We start from the raw sequence: 18709 nt of genomic DNA, 5'->3' as shown, positions 1-18709 counted from the left end.
CACATGCCAACACACACACTCACAGACACACAAAAAAGTTAAATAAAAAAATTCTACTTTTGCAGAGTTCTACTTTTTTGTAATAATCGCCGAGACAGAATTATTTCTGACAAGCACTCGTGCATCAGCAGTTTATATATTCAGCTTTAGAAAAACATCAAATCCTCACTTTATTTGATTTCTTACCACCTAACTGCAAAACCCATAAAGTGCTTGAGCTTTAGAAATAAAAACAAAAACATAGTAATGTCCTGATCTGACCCGAGACACACACACACACACACACACACACACACACACACACACACACAGTTCACACTGTATACAAATCACTCATACACACAATAAGGCAGTGTTTGGGGGGAGGCTGGTTTCTATACACATATCAACATTTAAAAGTAATGTAACCTGTTTACTTTCCGTTACTTTACTTTATTACCTCAATATCAAATGCAATGCAGATGAACACAAGAGAAAATAAATATCTATAAGATGTTTTTTAATGAAGTGTATAATGACAGCAGAGCAATGTGAGCGAAAAGAAGAAACCGAGATATTTAGGATAGAAAATGTCCATATTATATTAGGCTAGGACTATGTAGGTTCGTATTTATATTTACTGTGACTGTGCCTTCACATGCTTTTATGTTCAAAAAGGTATTTATTTTTCTCATCGAGAAATGTTGTTCTGCATGTATTGAAATGTTGTGTGCGTGCATACGCCTGCATATATTCATTGAGATCTCCTTCAAAAGAGTGTATTTTTCACCAACTCTTACTGTATAAATATAAATAGTAAACGTAGTTCCTTAACTTGTCTCTGGCAGGATTAGGCTGCTTCAAAGCTTATCAGCTGGACCAGCTGCTGATATTAGACAAAGATAGACAAATCAATGAAATCCACCCTTTCTCCGAATCTCAACTCCATCTTTCTTTTTCCTGAGGATATGTTTTTTCGCTTCCTCTTTCCCCAGAGACTGTAGTAGTTTTAAAAAAAAATGATGTATGCAACCTGACATGCTGAGAGGATCTTCAAATAGAAAAAAGCATGTGTAAATATTATCAGAGCTTCTCGCATCGTGACAGATTAAGATGTGATGTTGGCTTACTTACTTATTCAACTGCTGCTTGGTAAAAATGCTTAATGTAATCTTGTGTGTGTGTGTGTGTGTGTGTGTGTGTGTGTGTGTGTGTGTGTGTGTGTGTGTGTGTGTGTGTGTGTGTGTGTGTGTGTGTGTGTGTGTGTGTGTGTGTGTGTGTGTGTGTGTGTGTGTGTGTGTGTGTGTGTGTGTGTGTGTGTGTGTGTGTGTGTGTGTGTGTGTGTGTGTGTGTGTCCTAGCATTACTATACTTGTGGGGACCTAAATCTGTCTACACAGTCACGTGTGGGGACTCGCCTCCCTTATGGGGACAAATTGGAGGTCCCCATGAGGGGGATCATTAATTTTAGGGTGAAGACTTGGTAAGGGTTAGGATTAGGCATGTGTTGGTTATGGTTAAGGTTAGGATAAGTCTCCAGGAAATGCATGTAAATCAATGTAATGTCCCCTGAAGTGATGTATACATGGTATGTGTGTGTGTGTGTGTGTGTGTGTGTGTGTGTGTGTGTGTGTGTGTGTGTGTGTGTGTGTGTGTGTGTGTGTGTGTGTGTGTGAGCGCCTTTACACTTATTTTACCCGCTGAATGTGAATACTCATATCTCATGCCATGTCACTGCATGTTATCTTTTGTTTTTAAAGACGTGTTCAAGCCTTTTTAGCACATGTGGATTTGTTGTGGTTTTTTTTGTGCATTTCCTCCAGAAGCTAAAGCAGCCAGTGTGTGTGAACATGTGATCTGATCTCATATGGGCATCTTAAGGCATTCACACTGAGCAGTAATGGTTTTAGGAACAGATGGAAGGAAGACTGTTGACAGCTGCTGAATCACGTCGGAGAATGAGTTTTTTGGTCCTTGGGCAGTTACTATGAAAACATGGTTTCACATCTTGCTCTTTACTTCTCTGTGTGTGTGTGTGTGGTGTGTGTGTGTGTGTGTGTGTGTGTGTGTGTGTGTGTGTGTGTGTGTGGTGTGTGTGGTGTGTGGTGTGTGTGTGTTGTGTGTGTGTGTGTGTGTGTGTGTGTGTGTGTGTGTGTGTGTGTGGGTGTGTGTGTGTGTGTGTGTGGTGTGTGTGTGTGTGTGTGTGTGTGTGGTGTGTGTGTGTGTGTGTGTGTGTGTGTGTGTGTGTGTGTGTGTGTGTGTGTGTGGGTGTGTGTGTGTGTGTGTGTGTGGTGTGTGTGTGTGTGTGTGTGTGTGTGTGTTTACAGAGAGATGCTGATAAAGTCCCATAGCCACAGCCCTGACCCAAGATGGAGGAAGACTGCAGACAGCAATAAAGTCAGGGGTAAATCATCACCAATATTTGTAATGTAATGTGGAATCAACATGGATGCCTAAAAGAGTGTATGATCATGTATATATAGTAATTGGTTCATATATGTATTTAGTTCCTCTACTGGGACATGTCTCCATGCTCTAATGTTCAAAAAGCTCTTTGTTTGTCTCATACTGCCTGTGCTGCAGCACCTCTTTTCGCCCTCTGTCTGAAACCAGAGCCCAGTCTGCTCTCATTGGTTAGCTGGCCAGCTCTGTTGTGATTGGTCCACCGCTTAGAACCTCTAAGCGATGTCTCACCCCTTAGCCGTTGATGTCCCTGTTTTTTTTTACATGCACAAAAACCTATACAACACACTACAGGACAGGGAAACACCACAAAAAGCAGAATAGGGCCTCTTTAAAAAGTGAATTTCGTAGGCCTTCAGGTGAAATTCCTAGTTGGGAACTCTTTTTATGATTGCGAGCAGTCTTTTTTTATCTAACTGTAAGGGAATACAGTTACTTTTTTCTCTAAATCCTGATAACGTTATACGTAATCCTGTCTCATGTAATCTGTCACTCCCCAAACCTGAATTAAACACTGGAAACACACACTCAAGTTAGCAACCAGACTTATCTCCACACTTTGTTTCAGTCTGGCCGATGGCGGGCTTATACACACAGTTTACATCCTGGGAGTCAGATTAGTATCTGCCCAAAAAAGAAATTGCCTGCTAATTTGAATTTTGTCCAACATTACAGGAATGGTACTCAGTGCAGCTGAATCATCTAAAAGATAATACGACGCAGACATCCTTATAATTAACTAAAGCTTTCACCAGAGTTACTAGATGTTGCTTTAAATGGTCTATAGATGTAATGTTGTTTTAATTATGTTTGATGAGCTCAAACAAATCAAAACATTGCTCATAGCCACTTTGGGTGTGTTAGCGTGTGACTGTCAGACATTTAGTTCCAGTCTGTTGGAGTAAATAGGACGGCGTCCAAGTCATTGTCACAGTTCAGAGGAGTTTAACAGGGAGGATCCCAACACACACACACACACACACACACACACACACACACACACACACACACACACACACACACACACACACACACACACACACACAATGTGGAGAAGATTATGAGGCTCCACCAGTCTGTTTGACAGCAGATAAAGTAAACACGCACACACACAAACACACTAAACCAATTTGTGTTTTATTAGGCAAACGGGTTAAATGTCTCTTGTCTGCCTGTCTGGCTTCATAGTGACTTAGAAGTGTCACAACAAAAAGACAAAAAACGAACAATAAAGCAAATGATGAAACTTTCGGTTTTAACTAAAAAAGTGTTAGTTGTTCCGGTTTAGCACTAGCTGATTGTAACACTGAATATTATTTGGGATCATTCACAGCTACACTGTGCCAATGGATTGGCATTACAGTAACACATCCATCCTTTGTTAGTGGCTGGAAGGATGAAATATGAAGATTGCCCAAGATCTCATAGGAGGACCTTTTTTATAACTCTGCAGTATCTCTGCTATGTCAAAACTATAAAAGTACACACTAACTATAACAAGCTTGCTAGTGAATCAGTTAAGCTGGCTAGCGAACATTAACTAGATATCAAACTAGCTAGCTATCGTTAGCTATTTACTTAACCAGCTAGCTAGCTCACGTTAGCTTTCTACCTTAAAATCTAGCTAACGTTCGCCAAATATCTGATTACTTAGCAACCTATCCAACAAGCAAACAGAATGAGTTGAATACAACATCTTTGAACATAGTTAAGAAGAATATTTTTATCTTTTGGAAAACAGTCCAATCATAAAAAATATTACAAAATAACTTCTACAGGTGCAACTAACCACTGTCCCAAGACTTTTCCAATATTTATTATCTTACTGAAGTAAAAGTACCAAAGTATTGGGGTCAAAATATACATTAAGTACCAAAAGTAAGTGTTATGCTTAATGTCCCATTTCAGAATAATATAGGCTATATAAGATTATTGGATTATGATTATTGATGCATTCATTTTTTTATTGTGGACACAACAAGGATAGGAATCTGTGATACTATTACGGCTAAATTATCACTTCATTATATGGTTCTCTTAAACTCAGGCCTAAAAGTCTGTTTGAGAACTGTATTTCAGTTGACATACACTTCGTCTTAACCACTGACCAAATGATGCTGCAAAAACACATTTGAACCCAGAAATTAGTCACAGAATCCCACTGTGTCATTATGCATTTATGGTCACAGTGAAAGAGAAAATGTAACATAACATTACAGAGAATTATGTTCAGCTTTTTATTGTTTTCCTGACCCCATATTGTGCCAAATGTACTTTAAATGCCACATGCCAGCTGAACCGGCTTGGGAAGTAGTGGATTACATGTAACGGGATTACGTAATACAATAAAGGTATCTGTATTCCCTTAAAGTTACATTTAAAAAATCGGATTACTGTTACGTCTCTTGACATTGGGAATTACTTGCAGGACCCCCAACCCTGCAGATGAGCACACACACACTAACATACACTACACATTGAAAACTGATGTATGCACATTGTTCCCACACACGTCCATATGGGTTATTGTTCGTTATGGGCTTCCTGGTTTATATACCCATGGACAGGAAGTGGTGACTTTTTAAATACAAATGGCAGCTGTGTACATACATACGCACACTCTCACACACTAACGGATACACACAGACAAACCATCCAAGCTTCTCACACGTAAACTCAACCCAGCAAAGAGGAAGTGGTGTTTTCTCATTTCATCCAACACACGCAATTCTCTCAAACTGTAACCATCACTCACACACGCACAGGCTGAAATATGCACTTTTTCACATGCCAATCCTCTGACACCCACAACCACTGTCTTGTCACACATAATTGCACACACAGATAAACATACACACCCTCAATGATCCTATGGCACTGAGGCTCAGTCTGATGTTCCAAAAACAAAGGTAGCCTTGGCCAAGCTGGACAAAAAATATGTCACATGCAACATCAGCCCCATTCTTTCAACAGCCAAATCTGGAGCTTTATGTCCCTGATAATTCAATTTCTGACTGCTGGAGTGCGATGACAAGGCCAATCACACACAGCTGTCCTTTTCACACTCTGTGAGAAAGCTTTGCACAACCACAGTCCTCTCATATATAGTATCAAAGGGTGAATACATTCTTTCTCTAGCTCGAACCAGCAATATTAAAGCAACATGGAACAATAACTTAGCACATGTGTCAAACTCAAGGCCCGGGGGCCAAATCCCGGCCCGCAGGATAATTTCTAATTACTATTAGATCTGGCCCGCCGGTATATTGCACGCACACCTTCACTCCATCCTGAGGATTTCCTCAGCTCAGAGCCTGAGCCCAAACATTGATGACCTTGCACCCGAGATGAGATGCCAAGTATCTGGCTTGAACTAGCATCACAGAGCAGCACACTGAGTTTAATGGATGTTTCCTGTTTTTTCTTTGAGGGAAATAGTTTTGTTGAAGCTGTTGTTGGCCTGTGGGAAAATGTAATCATATAAAATTACTCTGGAAAATCTGCAGATAGAGCCATAAGAAATTAATGCAGCTGATTATTTAATATTTAATGTTGTTTTTATTGGCAATAATTGAAGCTTAGTTAGTTCCAGGTTTAATATGTGCAATAAGTTCATTTCAATAAGTTCTGCAATAAACATTGAACCAGTCCGGCCCTCGACTAGTACCCATTTTTTTATTTTGGCCCACTGTGTATTTGAGTTTGACCCCCCTGGGCTAGAGCCTGAAATGTAAGATATTTAAAGAAGCGTAATTTCTTTTTAAAGAGTAAGATTACAATGCCAAATAGGTAAAATGTTTTCTTGAGACACATTTCAAGTGTTTTTGTACCAAGCTGTTTTAAGGGGTTTGTGGGAAGGAAAACTCCATCTAGAGTGAACTTTAGGATATTGGCCTTGCAGACCATTTACATGCACAAAAACCTATATAACACACTACAGGAAAGGGAAAACCCCAAAAAGCATGTCATAGTAGACGCACAAAATACAAATGTGAACCTGAAAATGAGCATTAGATGTCCTTTTTTAATGATGGACTGAGAGATTAGCTATAGCTTCATTAGAGACTCGTTTTACTCAGTGTTGTGAGACTCGTGAAGTGTTGTAATGCACATGCTTCATGTTATATCGTTTTTAATAAGTGTATTGTAATAATCCTGCTAATAAGGGATTACAGTTAAAACATTTTGTCTCCTGAGTATGTAATCCATTACTCCCCTAAATGGGGCAAAGCCTGCGAGCTAGTTCAGGCAGTCAACTCGAGCACCAATGATACATTAACACGTGACGCACCTCGTCCCTCTTACAACCAACCAAACACATTCTCCTAAACATGCCGCTCTATTGAAGCTGCCAGGTCTTCCTGCCTCTGCCTCGCTGTGCTGCCACTGCTGTGTTCACTTGCTATTGCTGCGTTCATGTTCCTACTGCTGTGTTCACTTGCTATTGCTATGTTCATGTTCCTGCTGCTGTGTTTCATGTTGCTGCTGCTCGCCTGCCCCACCACCACCCCAGCTTCCACCTGTAGGCTCGGGGGATAGTTATCTAATCATCACTCAATGTTCTTTGTAAATCTGTGGAGTGATGAGGCCCGAGCCTAGACGCCAAACTCAAACTATATGCTGCTTATAATAAACATATTAAGGAACACGTGAGTTGTCTGACTGAAATGTATTTGATGTGGTCAATAGCCTTGTCATTACATAGTCTTAGAGTGATATGTCCTTTGTCTTTGTAGCTGGCTGCAGCCCTAGAAGACCAGAAGACCCAGAATGCATTGCACCTGAATGAGCAGATGAAGGAGTTTCTGAGGGACGCGCAGTTGGAGCTGACCATTGAGAGGGAGAAGAACCAACTGCTGCTCCTACAGCACCAGCGGGAAAACACACAGCTGCATCAAAAGGTGCCTGTTCATTATTACTGAAAATATAAATGACAACTGAACACAACACAATGAGTTATATATTATTATTTATTTATATACATTTTTCCATGCCCTCCTCACCAGATTTCCTGTCATACCCCCCTTTCTATTTTAAATCTTCATGACCGTTTTTTAAAAAGTAATCAGACGAGATGACATGAAGATAAATGTGGTTGCAGAGATTTGGACAGACCATGTGCGTCACTCAGTTTATTGATTCTTTTTGTGCTTTTCACTTTATTATCCTCCCTTCCGCTTTTGTAGCTTCACTTCCCTCTGTGTGAAGTCTCTCTGCTTTCCAGGAGCTTTCCACTTTATTTCTGCATGCGATGCTACTGTCTTTTTTATCTAATTATGCATATATGCCATTTATTCCCTTAAATGCATCATTGGACACACTATGATAAATCACTACTGCTACTACTGCTGCCTCTGTGTGTACTGAGGGGATAGAGAAGGAGAGGAAAGACAGAGGGACAGCCATTAAATCCAGACAGTGGGGGGTGAGACAACAGAAACAATGACACATCAGGTGAATTGGCTTCCTGCTGTTTCACACACACACACACACGCAGAAATACAGTATAACAAACCAAAGAAGATTTGAAACACTTCAATAACATAAAGGTCACCTATCATGCTATTTTTAGGCAATAGTCTCAGATATATAAAAATATATAAAAAACATGTCTATGAAGTGTTTTGCTCAAAATACCAAACAGATCACCCATTCTAGCCATGCCTCATATCCCTCTATTTCACTTCCTGTTTCAAAAGTGCTGATTTGGGGTATAAAGCATGAAAAAATAAAAGAGGAGGGGGCTGAGCTCATGCGGACCCGGCAGCTACTGTCTAAACTAAATGCTGCCGTGATGAAACGCCATATCATGGATTATCAAGGATTCTCTCTGAAACAGTATGGAGCTCAAAGGCTTTCTCTCTTGCCGGTTATACCACAAGGTGAGTTCCTTTTTATTTCCTGCTTCTTCACACACATGCTCTCCAGTACAGGTTAGCTCTGAGTGTTAGCGATGCTAATGTAAACATGCACCGACCATATTACGTCCAAAACAGTCGGGCATTGTTTCTGATAGCAACGTTTCTGATAGGGCCGTGGGTGTAAAGCCAGCCTACATTTCAGTTATTACGTCATATCGGACGCAAATCTGGATCAGCTCCGTTGTAGCCCCGTTTTAGAGATTTGGGTACGGAGGAAAAGAGAGAGGGTTTTATTTTATGACGCTGCGTGAGTTCCCTGACACACCGGGGACACATGTTTATGTATAAAAGACATCAAAAAGTGCATTTTGCATGATAGGTCCCCTTTATATAACAACATCACTTTCTTCCGTAGTGTTGTCAAATTGGGACCTACCCTTTAGCTTCTACTAAGTCTCGCACTGCATGTTTTATTCTTACACACTTCCTGTGCGAAATCCAGACAAGGTAACATAAAACAATTTGGTCCCAAAACATAACACAAAACTCCTAGAAGTCCAGTAACATTTATGCCATCTTGATTTGTAATCTTAGCTGCAGATATGACTGAGTCAGAGAAAAACAGATTGCTGAAAAGTATCATTATTGTGGTATTTATGATATGACGATGAATAGAATCAATGAATGAATGAAGAAAGAACAGATTCAAAGCCTTACTATTGTTTCTTTTTGACAAAAAAAACCCCATTAACAGTTAAATTAAGTAAGTAAGTTTTCTGATTTTAAAATGTCCCCTACAGTTGGAGGAGAGAGAGCAGGAGCTACAAGAACTGCAGGACGAGCTGAAGGAGGAGAGGAAGAGCCGAGAGGAGGAGAAACTCCAGGAAATGCAGCACTCCCAACAGCAGGAGGCGCTACAGCTGAGCCGAGCTGAAGCTGAACTACAGCTGCTGACGGAGAGGAACGCTGAACTTCAAGAAGAGGTGTGTGTGAGGCCCAATTCCATCCCTAATAACCAGGACGTTATTAAACCCTCAAACAGGACGTTATTAAACCCTCCAACAGGACGTTATTAAACCCTCCAATAGGACGTTATTAAACCCTCCAATAGGACGTTATTAAACCCTCCAACAGGACGTTATTAAACCCTCCAATAGGACGTTATTAAACCCTCCAACAGGACGTTATTAAACCCTCCAACAGGACGTTATTAAACCCTCCAATAGGACGTTATTAAACCCTCCAATAGGACGTTATTAAACCCTCAAATAGGACGTTATTAAACCCTCAAATAGGACGTTATTAAACCCTCCAACAGGACGTTATTAAACCCTCCAAAATAAGTTATTAAACCCTCCAACAGGACGTTATTAAACCCTCCAAAATAAGTTATTAAACCCTCCAAAATAAGTTATTAAACCCTCCAAAATAAGTTATTAAACCCTCCAAAATAAGTTATTAAACCCTCCAAAATAAGTTATTATACCCTCCAAAATAAGTTATTAAACCCTCCAAAATAAGTTATTAAACCTTCCAACAGGACGTTATTAAACCCTCAAACAGGGAGTTATTAAACCCTCCAAAATAAGTTATTAAACCCTCAAATAGGGAGTTATTAAACCCTCCAAAATAAGTTATTAAACTCTCAAACAGGAAGTTAATGAATCCCTCCACAGGAAGTTATAAAACCCTAAAACAGGAAGTTATAAAAACCCCCAACAGGAAGTTATTCAACCCTAAAACAGTAAGTTATTAAACCCTTCAACAGGAAGTTAATTAATCCTCCAATATGAAGTCCTTCAACAGGAAGTTATTAAACCAGCGAGTTATCAACAGCATCAGCGCTTATTAACCAGCTTCTCTACCTGAAGTGCAACGCTGTTTGTGGCACTCATGAAACACGATGTCTTCAAATAATTCCTTACAAACATTCACTAGTGAACTTCGCAAAATAAGACAAACATTTAATAATGTCCTACTGATGTTTACAGCTTAAAGGTTACATTGTATTTTATTTGAATTACGATCATATAACTGCATCTAGTCTAGAGAACTGTAAAGATGTGCATTTGATCGTAGAGTTTTGTATATTTACAGAAACAAAAACCAAGCAGCTCATAAATGTCAGATCTGAAAACGAAAAGGGGTGACGTTAAACTGACCTTAACAACGGTCTGTTCTCCTTAGCAACGGTCTGTTAGCAAAGATGATCAGCCTCTGGAATGTCCAAATTGACCAATCAGAATCGAGTATTCAACTGAACCGTTGCCTGAGTGATCCTTATTCTCCCCGGTTATGAAAAGTTACAATACTTCCTGTTTCCGACAGAGAGGGGGGAGTTCGTCCCAAAGCTTGCTACTGTATTTACACCCTCCACCTCAAAGATAGCAACCTCCTTCAGCTGTTCGTGTCAGTTTATAACATGGAGTTCACTCTGTCACTGAGTGGGTATGGGTGGGTTTGGATTGGGCCTAAATCAGTGTCTCTGTACATGTGAGAACAAAGACAGATTTGTGTTGAAATGTATTCTATTGGTGTGTTGCTGTGCCAACGCGTCTCAAACAGAGCTTGATTAAATGTAGTGAGAGTGTGTGTGGTTGTGAGAGTGTGGTCGCAGCGAGAGGGATTGAGTGATAGAGTTGAAATGGGGGAGAGATAGAGACAGACAGAGTTAATATTTGTTTTGGCAGCTGAGTGTGCAGTGATGGATGTCTGTGCCAGCAGCATCCAAATGGAGCTGAAATAAATTGTGAAACAAAAAAGTGATAAGAGCGAGGCAGCAAATAGGAGGAAGACGGGTGAGACGGCTGAAGGAAGGATGGAAAAGAGAGTGTGTGGGTGAATGAAAGAGAGTGGAAAAAAGCTAATTATGAACAAAGAGGGAACAGGAAGGAGAGCATCCTAAAATGACTTTGCTAGGCTTTTTCTGTGTGTTTGTACCCCAGTCTTTGTGTGTTAACACATGAGTGCCTGTCCCAGCTGTTTGACCACTAACACACAGATACACACAGAAACACACACTATCTGAAAGCAAATCCTAATTAACTGTATCCTGCCGATCCTGCCTCTTTACTTCATAATAACTGCTAGAATCCACTTCAAGACACTGGTACTTGCTTACCATGCTGCGAATGGATCTGGCCCTTCCTACATCCAGGACATGGTTAAACCGTACACCCCAGCGCGTGCACTCCGCTCTGCATCAGCCAAACGACTCGCTGCGCCCTCGCTGCGAGGGGGTCCCAAGTTCCCATCAGCAAAAACGTGGGTTTGCTGTCCTGGCTCCAAAATGGTGGAATGAGCTCCCCATTGACATCAGGACAGCAGATAGCTTACACACCTTCCGGCGCAGACTGAAAACTCATCTCTTTCGACTCCACTTCGAGCGATAGATTTATTAACAAAGCACTTTTATACTAATAAAGGACTGGCTTATCTAAAGCCAGTTGAGTAGCACTTGAAATGTTTGGCTCTATGAAACCTGATGTACTTATATGATTCTGTTTTCTTCAAGGTTGTGTCTTCCTGGTCGAATGTACTTATTGTAAGTCGCTTTGGATAAAAGCGTCAGCTAAATGTAATGTAATGTAATGTAATGTAATGTAATGTAATAATAAGGGAACATGTTGACACCCAAACCCTCTCACACTACACATAGAAATGTAATCCGTTGTTGATTTAATAAGCTTGAAAAGGGATGAATTAGTATTTTTCTCCTTTAAGTTTTTGTTAGTTTTCGATGTCAAGATAAAGTACTTATTACTATCCTCAACTTCTAAAGAAAACGAAAAAGGTTGTGCTGTACCATGCAGTAGAAAAACCACATCCTGTTCTCCCACTGTCTCTTGAACTTCTCCCACTGCCTGTCCACATACTGTAGAGTTCAGCAGGTTCAAGGTGACCTGGTGCCAACTTCACAGCTGACATGTTCTTTCATGTCATTCATAGACCTTCAGTACAGCAGCTCCTCCCCCCCCCCCACCCCTCCTCTCTATTCCTTCACATCTCATTTAAAAGATACATTTTTACTGTGCTGTGTCTTCACAGAGCAGATCAATCAGTGTTATCTCTGATTTCTCCTTCTGTCTTTCTTTCCGTCTTGCCTTTAGAACGCTGTCTTTCAGTTCTGTCTTTAATGATCTCTCTCAGTTTTTATCTAATTCAAACTCAAGCTTCTATCACCCTGTTCTCAAGAAAAGATGTATTGATCTTTTGATGTGTGTGCATTTGTGTGTTGGTTCGAGATAATCAGGTTTTGATCATGACCTTGTGATATCTATCGCTCAGTTGCCAGGATACTGCAGCAATGTCAAGGCATTTTTATCATTAAGTGGTAAGGGTATCAGCCAAATCAATTTTTCAAGATCAAATAATTGAAAGACTAATTTTTCATGTCACAAAAATCTCCTCAAAAGACATTTTAATGAGGCCATATTAAGCGTATGGGGCAGACTGGGCTCTGGTTTAGGACAGAGGGTGAAAAAAGGAGGCTCACACAGGCAGTATGAGAAAAATAAAGAGCTTTTTGAACATCAAAGCATGAAAATATGTCACAGTAGATGCACATAATATGAATATGAACCTGAAAATAAGCAGAACATGAAATGCAGACTTTTATATTTTATTATCAGTGCTACTTTACAGTGTCTTTAGTACCTACATCTAGTCATTCAATGACTGACACAACGCAGAGATTAGGTTTGAAATAAAAATAAAAAGTGTAATCGTACACAACCAAACACACTGATGATTCTCCATTCAGTCTGATCCCTCTCCTCCGTCACTGCTTTCCTTTTTAATTTCCCTCCGCCCCACCCTTACTCTTTCTCTCTTTTAGTTTCTTTATGTTGTTTCTCTGTGTCTGCCTCCTCTCTCTCTGTCTGGTCCTGTCTCCCCCCTCCTCCCCTCCCTCTCTCTCTGCCTTTGTTGCAGTTGAACCAGGACAAGAGGAAAGGTCAGTGTGTCTGGGGGAAAAGACGCCTGACCTTTAACCTCCCATTAAAAGCACTGCGGTCATATGACACATGCAAGGTCACAAAGTACTGTGTGTGGCCCTCTTATTGCAAGCCTAGAAGCATCTACCGTACAATTTAGTGTGTGTGTGTGTGTGTGTGTGTGTGTGTGTGTGTGTGTGTGTGTGTGTGTGTGTGTGTGTGTGTGTGTGTGTGTGTGTGTGTGTGTGTGTGTGTGTGTGTGTGTGTGTGTGTGTGTGTGTGTGTGTGTGTGTGTGTGTGTGTGTGTGTGTGTGTGTGTGTGTGTGTGTGTGTGTGTGTGTTGCCACTGGAATGTGGTTTACAGAGTTAGATTAAAAGCAGGGGCTCTGTGGGTCTGCTGCGTGTGACTTCTATCTAATAGCCCTGTAATCCTGCTCTCACTGGGAGCCCCTAATGATGGCTGTCTTTCTCGAGACTGGCATGCAACACACACACACACACACACACACACACACACACGCACACACACGCAGGATCTAACACATGCCTGCATATAAACAGGGAGGAAGGAGCCTTGCACTCCGAGCCTTGCACACAGAAAAGGAAGTCTGCAAACACGTGTGTGCAAACGGTCACACACACACTCTCACTGTAATTGCATACAGCGGTATAAGGCGTGACACGCTGCGCATGGAACATATGATATAGTGGGCACCCATTAACATGTACACATATGTCGACAATTACACACACATAAAAGAAAACCATACGCCAAATATGAGCAGGAGTAAACACACATTTACTGTATGTTTTTCAGCACGCACACATGATAGAGCTATATTTACACAGTCAAGTTCCCAGTGTTCCTCCAACACTCATACAGTGTTTAGCACCTGGCAGAAGAGAGATCCATATTTTTGAAACCCGTAGAAACACACACACAACGCCCATTAAAGCAACATGTGTTTTGGATCATCCCTGAGCCTGTAATCATCCGGCATGACAGCTACACACAGGGAGCTGTTCTCACTGTCACATCTCAGATAAACGCCAAATTACTGGTGAAAACCAATGCACTGCTGAACGCTGAGTGCCTGTCCAGAATAGTAAAGCTCACAAATTATAAGGGCCCATGCTGTGCTTAAGAACACTTTATTTTAGTTTCATCTTTACTGACCTAGCTACTCTTTTTGTAGGCCGACCTGGAAGTTAGCAACACAAGGGCTATGATTTTACTGATCATACATATGGCGCATTTCCACTGCAGGGCCTCGCACGGCTTAGTACGGTATAGTTAGGCCTTGTTAGGCCAGGCTCACTTTATGCTGCGTTTCCATTACAGTTTAGTTGCTGGGGCAGTAACTATAGTAACGCAGTGTAGGCGGAGCCATGACGTCATCTTCAAAGGAAACACAAAACCAACATCAGCCGTTAGCTCTTAGCACTCAGAGCTCACAGCTCCTCATATCTGTTCAGAAACTAGACAAAAGTTAAACAAGTACAAACCACAGACTGTCTGTGTCATGGCGAATACAGTTGCTGGTTTATTTATGTCTGTATAGGCCGTTGTTGTGAGTGTGGACGGTCGGAGCATATACTGCGTTAGCTTTGCCCATTCAGAAAACACGCATTTTAAAAGGTTTCTCGCCTGCCGTCTTGTCTGCAGACTTGTCAAAGCATTAATTCAAAGCATTAATTCATGGTTTTTACTAACCGGTATCCGTATGTTGTTACCTCGGCATCATTTTGAAACGTGTATTACAATTAAATCGCATACTCAGCCCGGTTGTTGGCCCAGAAAGAACCACGATTTTGGAGAGCCAGAAAAACTATGAAAAAGTACCCGTTAGCCGGAACTACCCCTAGTGGAAACGCAACAAAAAACGGGCCGGGTTTGGCACAGCACGCTTAAACAGTGGAATTGCGCCAATAGATGCACCTTAGTACAATTCTCAATACCTACCGTACTTTTACTTGAATGGAGTATTTTAACAGGGTCGTATTGGTACTATTACTTAAGTAAAAGATCTGAATACTTCGACCACTGACTCTAGCCAACCCACAAAAAACTGACTACAAGATGTACTCAAATGTTAGTGCAAATGCGCTGAACAAGTGAGAAGTTTTATGATACAGTATGCCCCCTTTAAAATTATATTATGTGCCAAATGTTTGAGCTAATGACTTGATTTGCAGAGTGTCAGATACTGTATTGGTTGCCCATTCAGACTGCCAACCTGAATCTGCCTGAAACTATCGATACGTTCCTGTTCAATTCTAGTATTTTAAAGTCTCACTAGACCATTTTGGGTTGCATGCAGCACAAGTCTGTTATCAAACAGCAGATGGTCCAAATGATTTAAAGTATTCAAATGGCACGTGTTTATAATTAACTGAGCCAGTGAGCAGTGTTTATGGCTGTGCGCCATCTTGGTAGGACATGCATGTAAAGTGATGAGAGAGATACGAAGGGCCACTTTATCTCAATACTTGAAGTGAGCCGCTTTCCTTTTCTCTGTCTGACTGTCACATAAGAGGAGCTGCAGTTGTTTTAAACTCGATTTCATTCAGTGAGCAAGGCTTTAATTGTCAGTACACCTGGAGATTGAAGCAATATAATGCATGACATGTTTATCTCTCAGCTCCAGCTATTTTAGAAAGGAAAGCACATGTTCTACGACGTTGAATACTTTAGTAAATACCCCACAGGTGAATGTCTGAAACTTCTCTGTCATAAAAACGGAGGTTTCTAAATGAGACGACTAAACGTCCTCACGCCAAACATTAGCCGCCTTTAGATTAGCGGTGGTAACGGGAAGTCATGTGACCTATCATTAGCTTTATCTGCCGATTGCATTTACGCTTCAAAAATCACAGAGTGGTGTTAATATGTGGAGATTATCCTGATGAGCAAAACGTGTAAGTATCATAAACATGTGTGCCACAGAGCTTTTTTCCAATGGAAAAATGCCATTACTTTTTGTCGAAGGAGCCTTTTATAATACTAACTTCAGAAGTACATCATCCCTTCACCACTCTATGTGCTTATTTCCCAAACCAATTACCCATTTCTTTAGACTGACAATAGCAGAAGTTGCCTGCTTTCACCTTAAAGGAATTGTATTATTGTGTTAGTAAGGTTTAATACACTAGATGACTTGCTGAAATACTACTCTCTAATGACCCTCCAGGTGGCGTTACTCCAGGAGACGGTGAGCAGGGAATGTGAGGAGAGGGGGGGGCTGACGGCTGCTCTGTCTGAAGCTCAGGAGGAGCTCCTGGGGCTGCGATCCCCAGCGTCTCATCAGCACTCCCCCAGATCTCACCTCACAGGGAGACTGTCTCCCCCGGGGTGCAGGCAGAGTCAGACCCGGGTGGCTCCTAATCGCTCTTTGAACTCCCCAAACACACTGCGACCCCCCCCCTGCCGTCACAGACAAAGAGACAGGCCGGGGCACGGATAGAGGAGGGGCGGAGAGGAGCTTTCCATGTTGGAAAAGTGGTGGGGAAAAAAGACGGGAGGGGACGCTGCCCAGACTGAAGCCAGCAGCACAGTGAAGTCAGAATATAGGACATTAAAACATAAGGTCAGTTTAGAGAGGGAGAGGAAGGTGGAAAACAGGGGAATAAATGAAGGACTGTATGTGATTTAAATAGCTTTTCAAATAAAACACAATTGTAATGTTGTTTTGAAGTTTTATTTTGAAAGTATTTTCATATTATTGCTGTATTTTAACTGTGTTTTTATTCTTCCCTTAGAATTGAATAAAGCATGTAATTTAGGCAAATATCTACAGTTGCTGACAACGCGCTACAACGGCCCAAAACACTTCCAATAGCAGAAACACGCTGCAGCTTCAGAAACGATGCAAATATAAAAACAGAAATGTGCCAGAACACATGCAAATGAAAAACATCTTCACCAACCATAAATATCCCTCTGAATGCCTACTCTGAAAGTCACACACACACGCAAATCATATCTACGCATAAACACACACTTTAACCCACTACTGGTAAACTCCCCTGACACACACTCTCTGACAGACATGCACTTGTTTTCTCACAACCTCCACTCACGCAGTCTCAGTGGCACGCACAGGATCCCACAGACACACGTGTACACACACACACAGCTATGTCACAAGGGCAGGGCAGAAGGAGCATGACAGTACGTCCCCTGCTGCCACCCGTGGACACAAACAAAAGACAGGCAAACACAAAGAAACTGTAAGGCAAGCACCTCCACACACACACACACACACACACACACCTCAGGCATTGTGTGTTATTGACATCATTCACTCCGTGCAAGGTCTTTCCATTCCTCTCTTCCTCTCCCTCTACATTTGGGATGAATTGGCATGATGGGAGAAATGCGTGAAGTGTGTGTTCAGCATGGAACTCATTTCCCCGCTCCCTGGCACACATGGAAAGCTTTTACTTTGACTTCCTCATGTCCCCCTGCTTCCAACCCATCTGTGGGACAATGAGTGCAGAAAGGTGGGGCGATAATGATTTTATCCTGCCAACGTTTCCTGTTTTGCCAAAACACACACATATGGTTTACCTGCTTAAAAACCTAGAGAGGAATATCAAACAATCAACATGCGGCGCCATTCAAATCCAATGTTCTACTTGGAACATTTGGAAACATGTCAGTTTTTTCCTCACTGTCAGTTATTTGCTGATAAATGTGCTTTTTGATCAGTTACATTCCTAATAAATCTCTCAATTAACAAACCCTAGCCACGCATTTCTGGAGAAAAAAATAACAACACAGGTGGCATTTAAGTGTGCTTTGCAGCTGACATCTTGTTGCCTTCCTGTGTTTCACTGTGTGATTGTGTGTGGCCTTGTGTGTGTTTACTCAATGCACGAGACGTTGCCATGTGTGTGTGTCCAATGAGTGATTATTTCCGTCCTCACAGCACCACATCGCTCACTTTTAACAATCAAGTCACGTCACTGAAGGACATCGATTATGTGGGCATCACAATGTAGTGTGTGTGTGTGTGTGTGTGTGTGTGTGTGTGTGTGTGTGTGTGTGTGTGTGTGTGTGTGTGTGTGTGTGTGTGTGTGTGTGTGTGTGTGTGTGTGTGTGTGTGTCCATAATAAAGGAAGACATTGGATGAAGGTGAGTGTTTGAATTTCCTAGTATAAGGGAGGTTAGTTTTCAATTTAATTTACTGTACCAAAAGTAAATTGTTCTCATTACTTGAATATAAATGGAGTTATTTTACTAGCACTTGTTCATATTACACAATAAGAAGAACAAACTGAGCTGGAGAGTTTATTCTTGACCTTCGTAACAGCATATGACAAAATAAGAATGCAGAGGTTGACTTACTATCTTGTTCTGAAGCTTTTGACCACATCACATGCTCTTCATCAGCAGATGAAGTACGCTCAGTTGTCGTTTAGCTGTTAGTGGATGGTGTTTTTTAAACCTTATTGAAAGTACTTTTCGTCC

The 18709-nt window shown here is 41.3% G+C and overlaps 1 protein-coding gene across 4 annotated transcripts in view; it reads left to right on the top strand.

Moving 5' to 3' along the window:
• Nucleotides 1-16922, top strand: part of LOC117551622 (leucine-, glutamate- and lysine-rich protein 1-like) — a 37097-nt gene extending 20175 nt beyond the window's left edge. For 2 of the 4 annotated variants that reach the window (XM_034224554.1, XM_034224556.1), the window contains exons 4-7: nucleotides 2306-2382; nucleotides 7178-7342; nucleotides 9103-9285; nucleotides 16428-16922. In XM_034224554.1, coding sequence (XP_034080445.1) covers nucleotides 7235-7342; nucleotides 9103-9285; nucleotides 16428-16700 — 564 coding nt within the window. In that variant the 5' untranslated portion in view covers nucleotides 2306-2382; nucleotides 7178-7234 and the 3' untranslated portion in view covers nucleotides 16701-16922. The remainder of the gene's footprint in view (nucleotides 1-2305; nucleotides 2383-7177; nucleotides 7343-9102; nucleotides 9286-16427) is intronic. The other 2 variants (XM_034224555.1, XM_034224557.1) reach the window with 1 other exon arrangement.
• Nucleotides 16923-18709: the final 1787 nt, after the last annotated feature.

This window comes from Gymnodraco acuticeps, unplaced genomic scaffold, assembly GCF_902827175.1.
Source record: "Gymnodraco acuticeps unplaced genomic scaffold, fGymAcu1.1, whole genome shotgun sequence".
Classification (NCBI taxonomy): domain Eukaryota; kingdom Metazoa; phylum Chordata; class Actinopteri; order Perciformes; family Bathydraconidae; genus Gymnodraco; species Gymnodraco acuticeps.
This window is presented reverse-complemented; position numbering and strand designations above follow the sequence as displayed.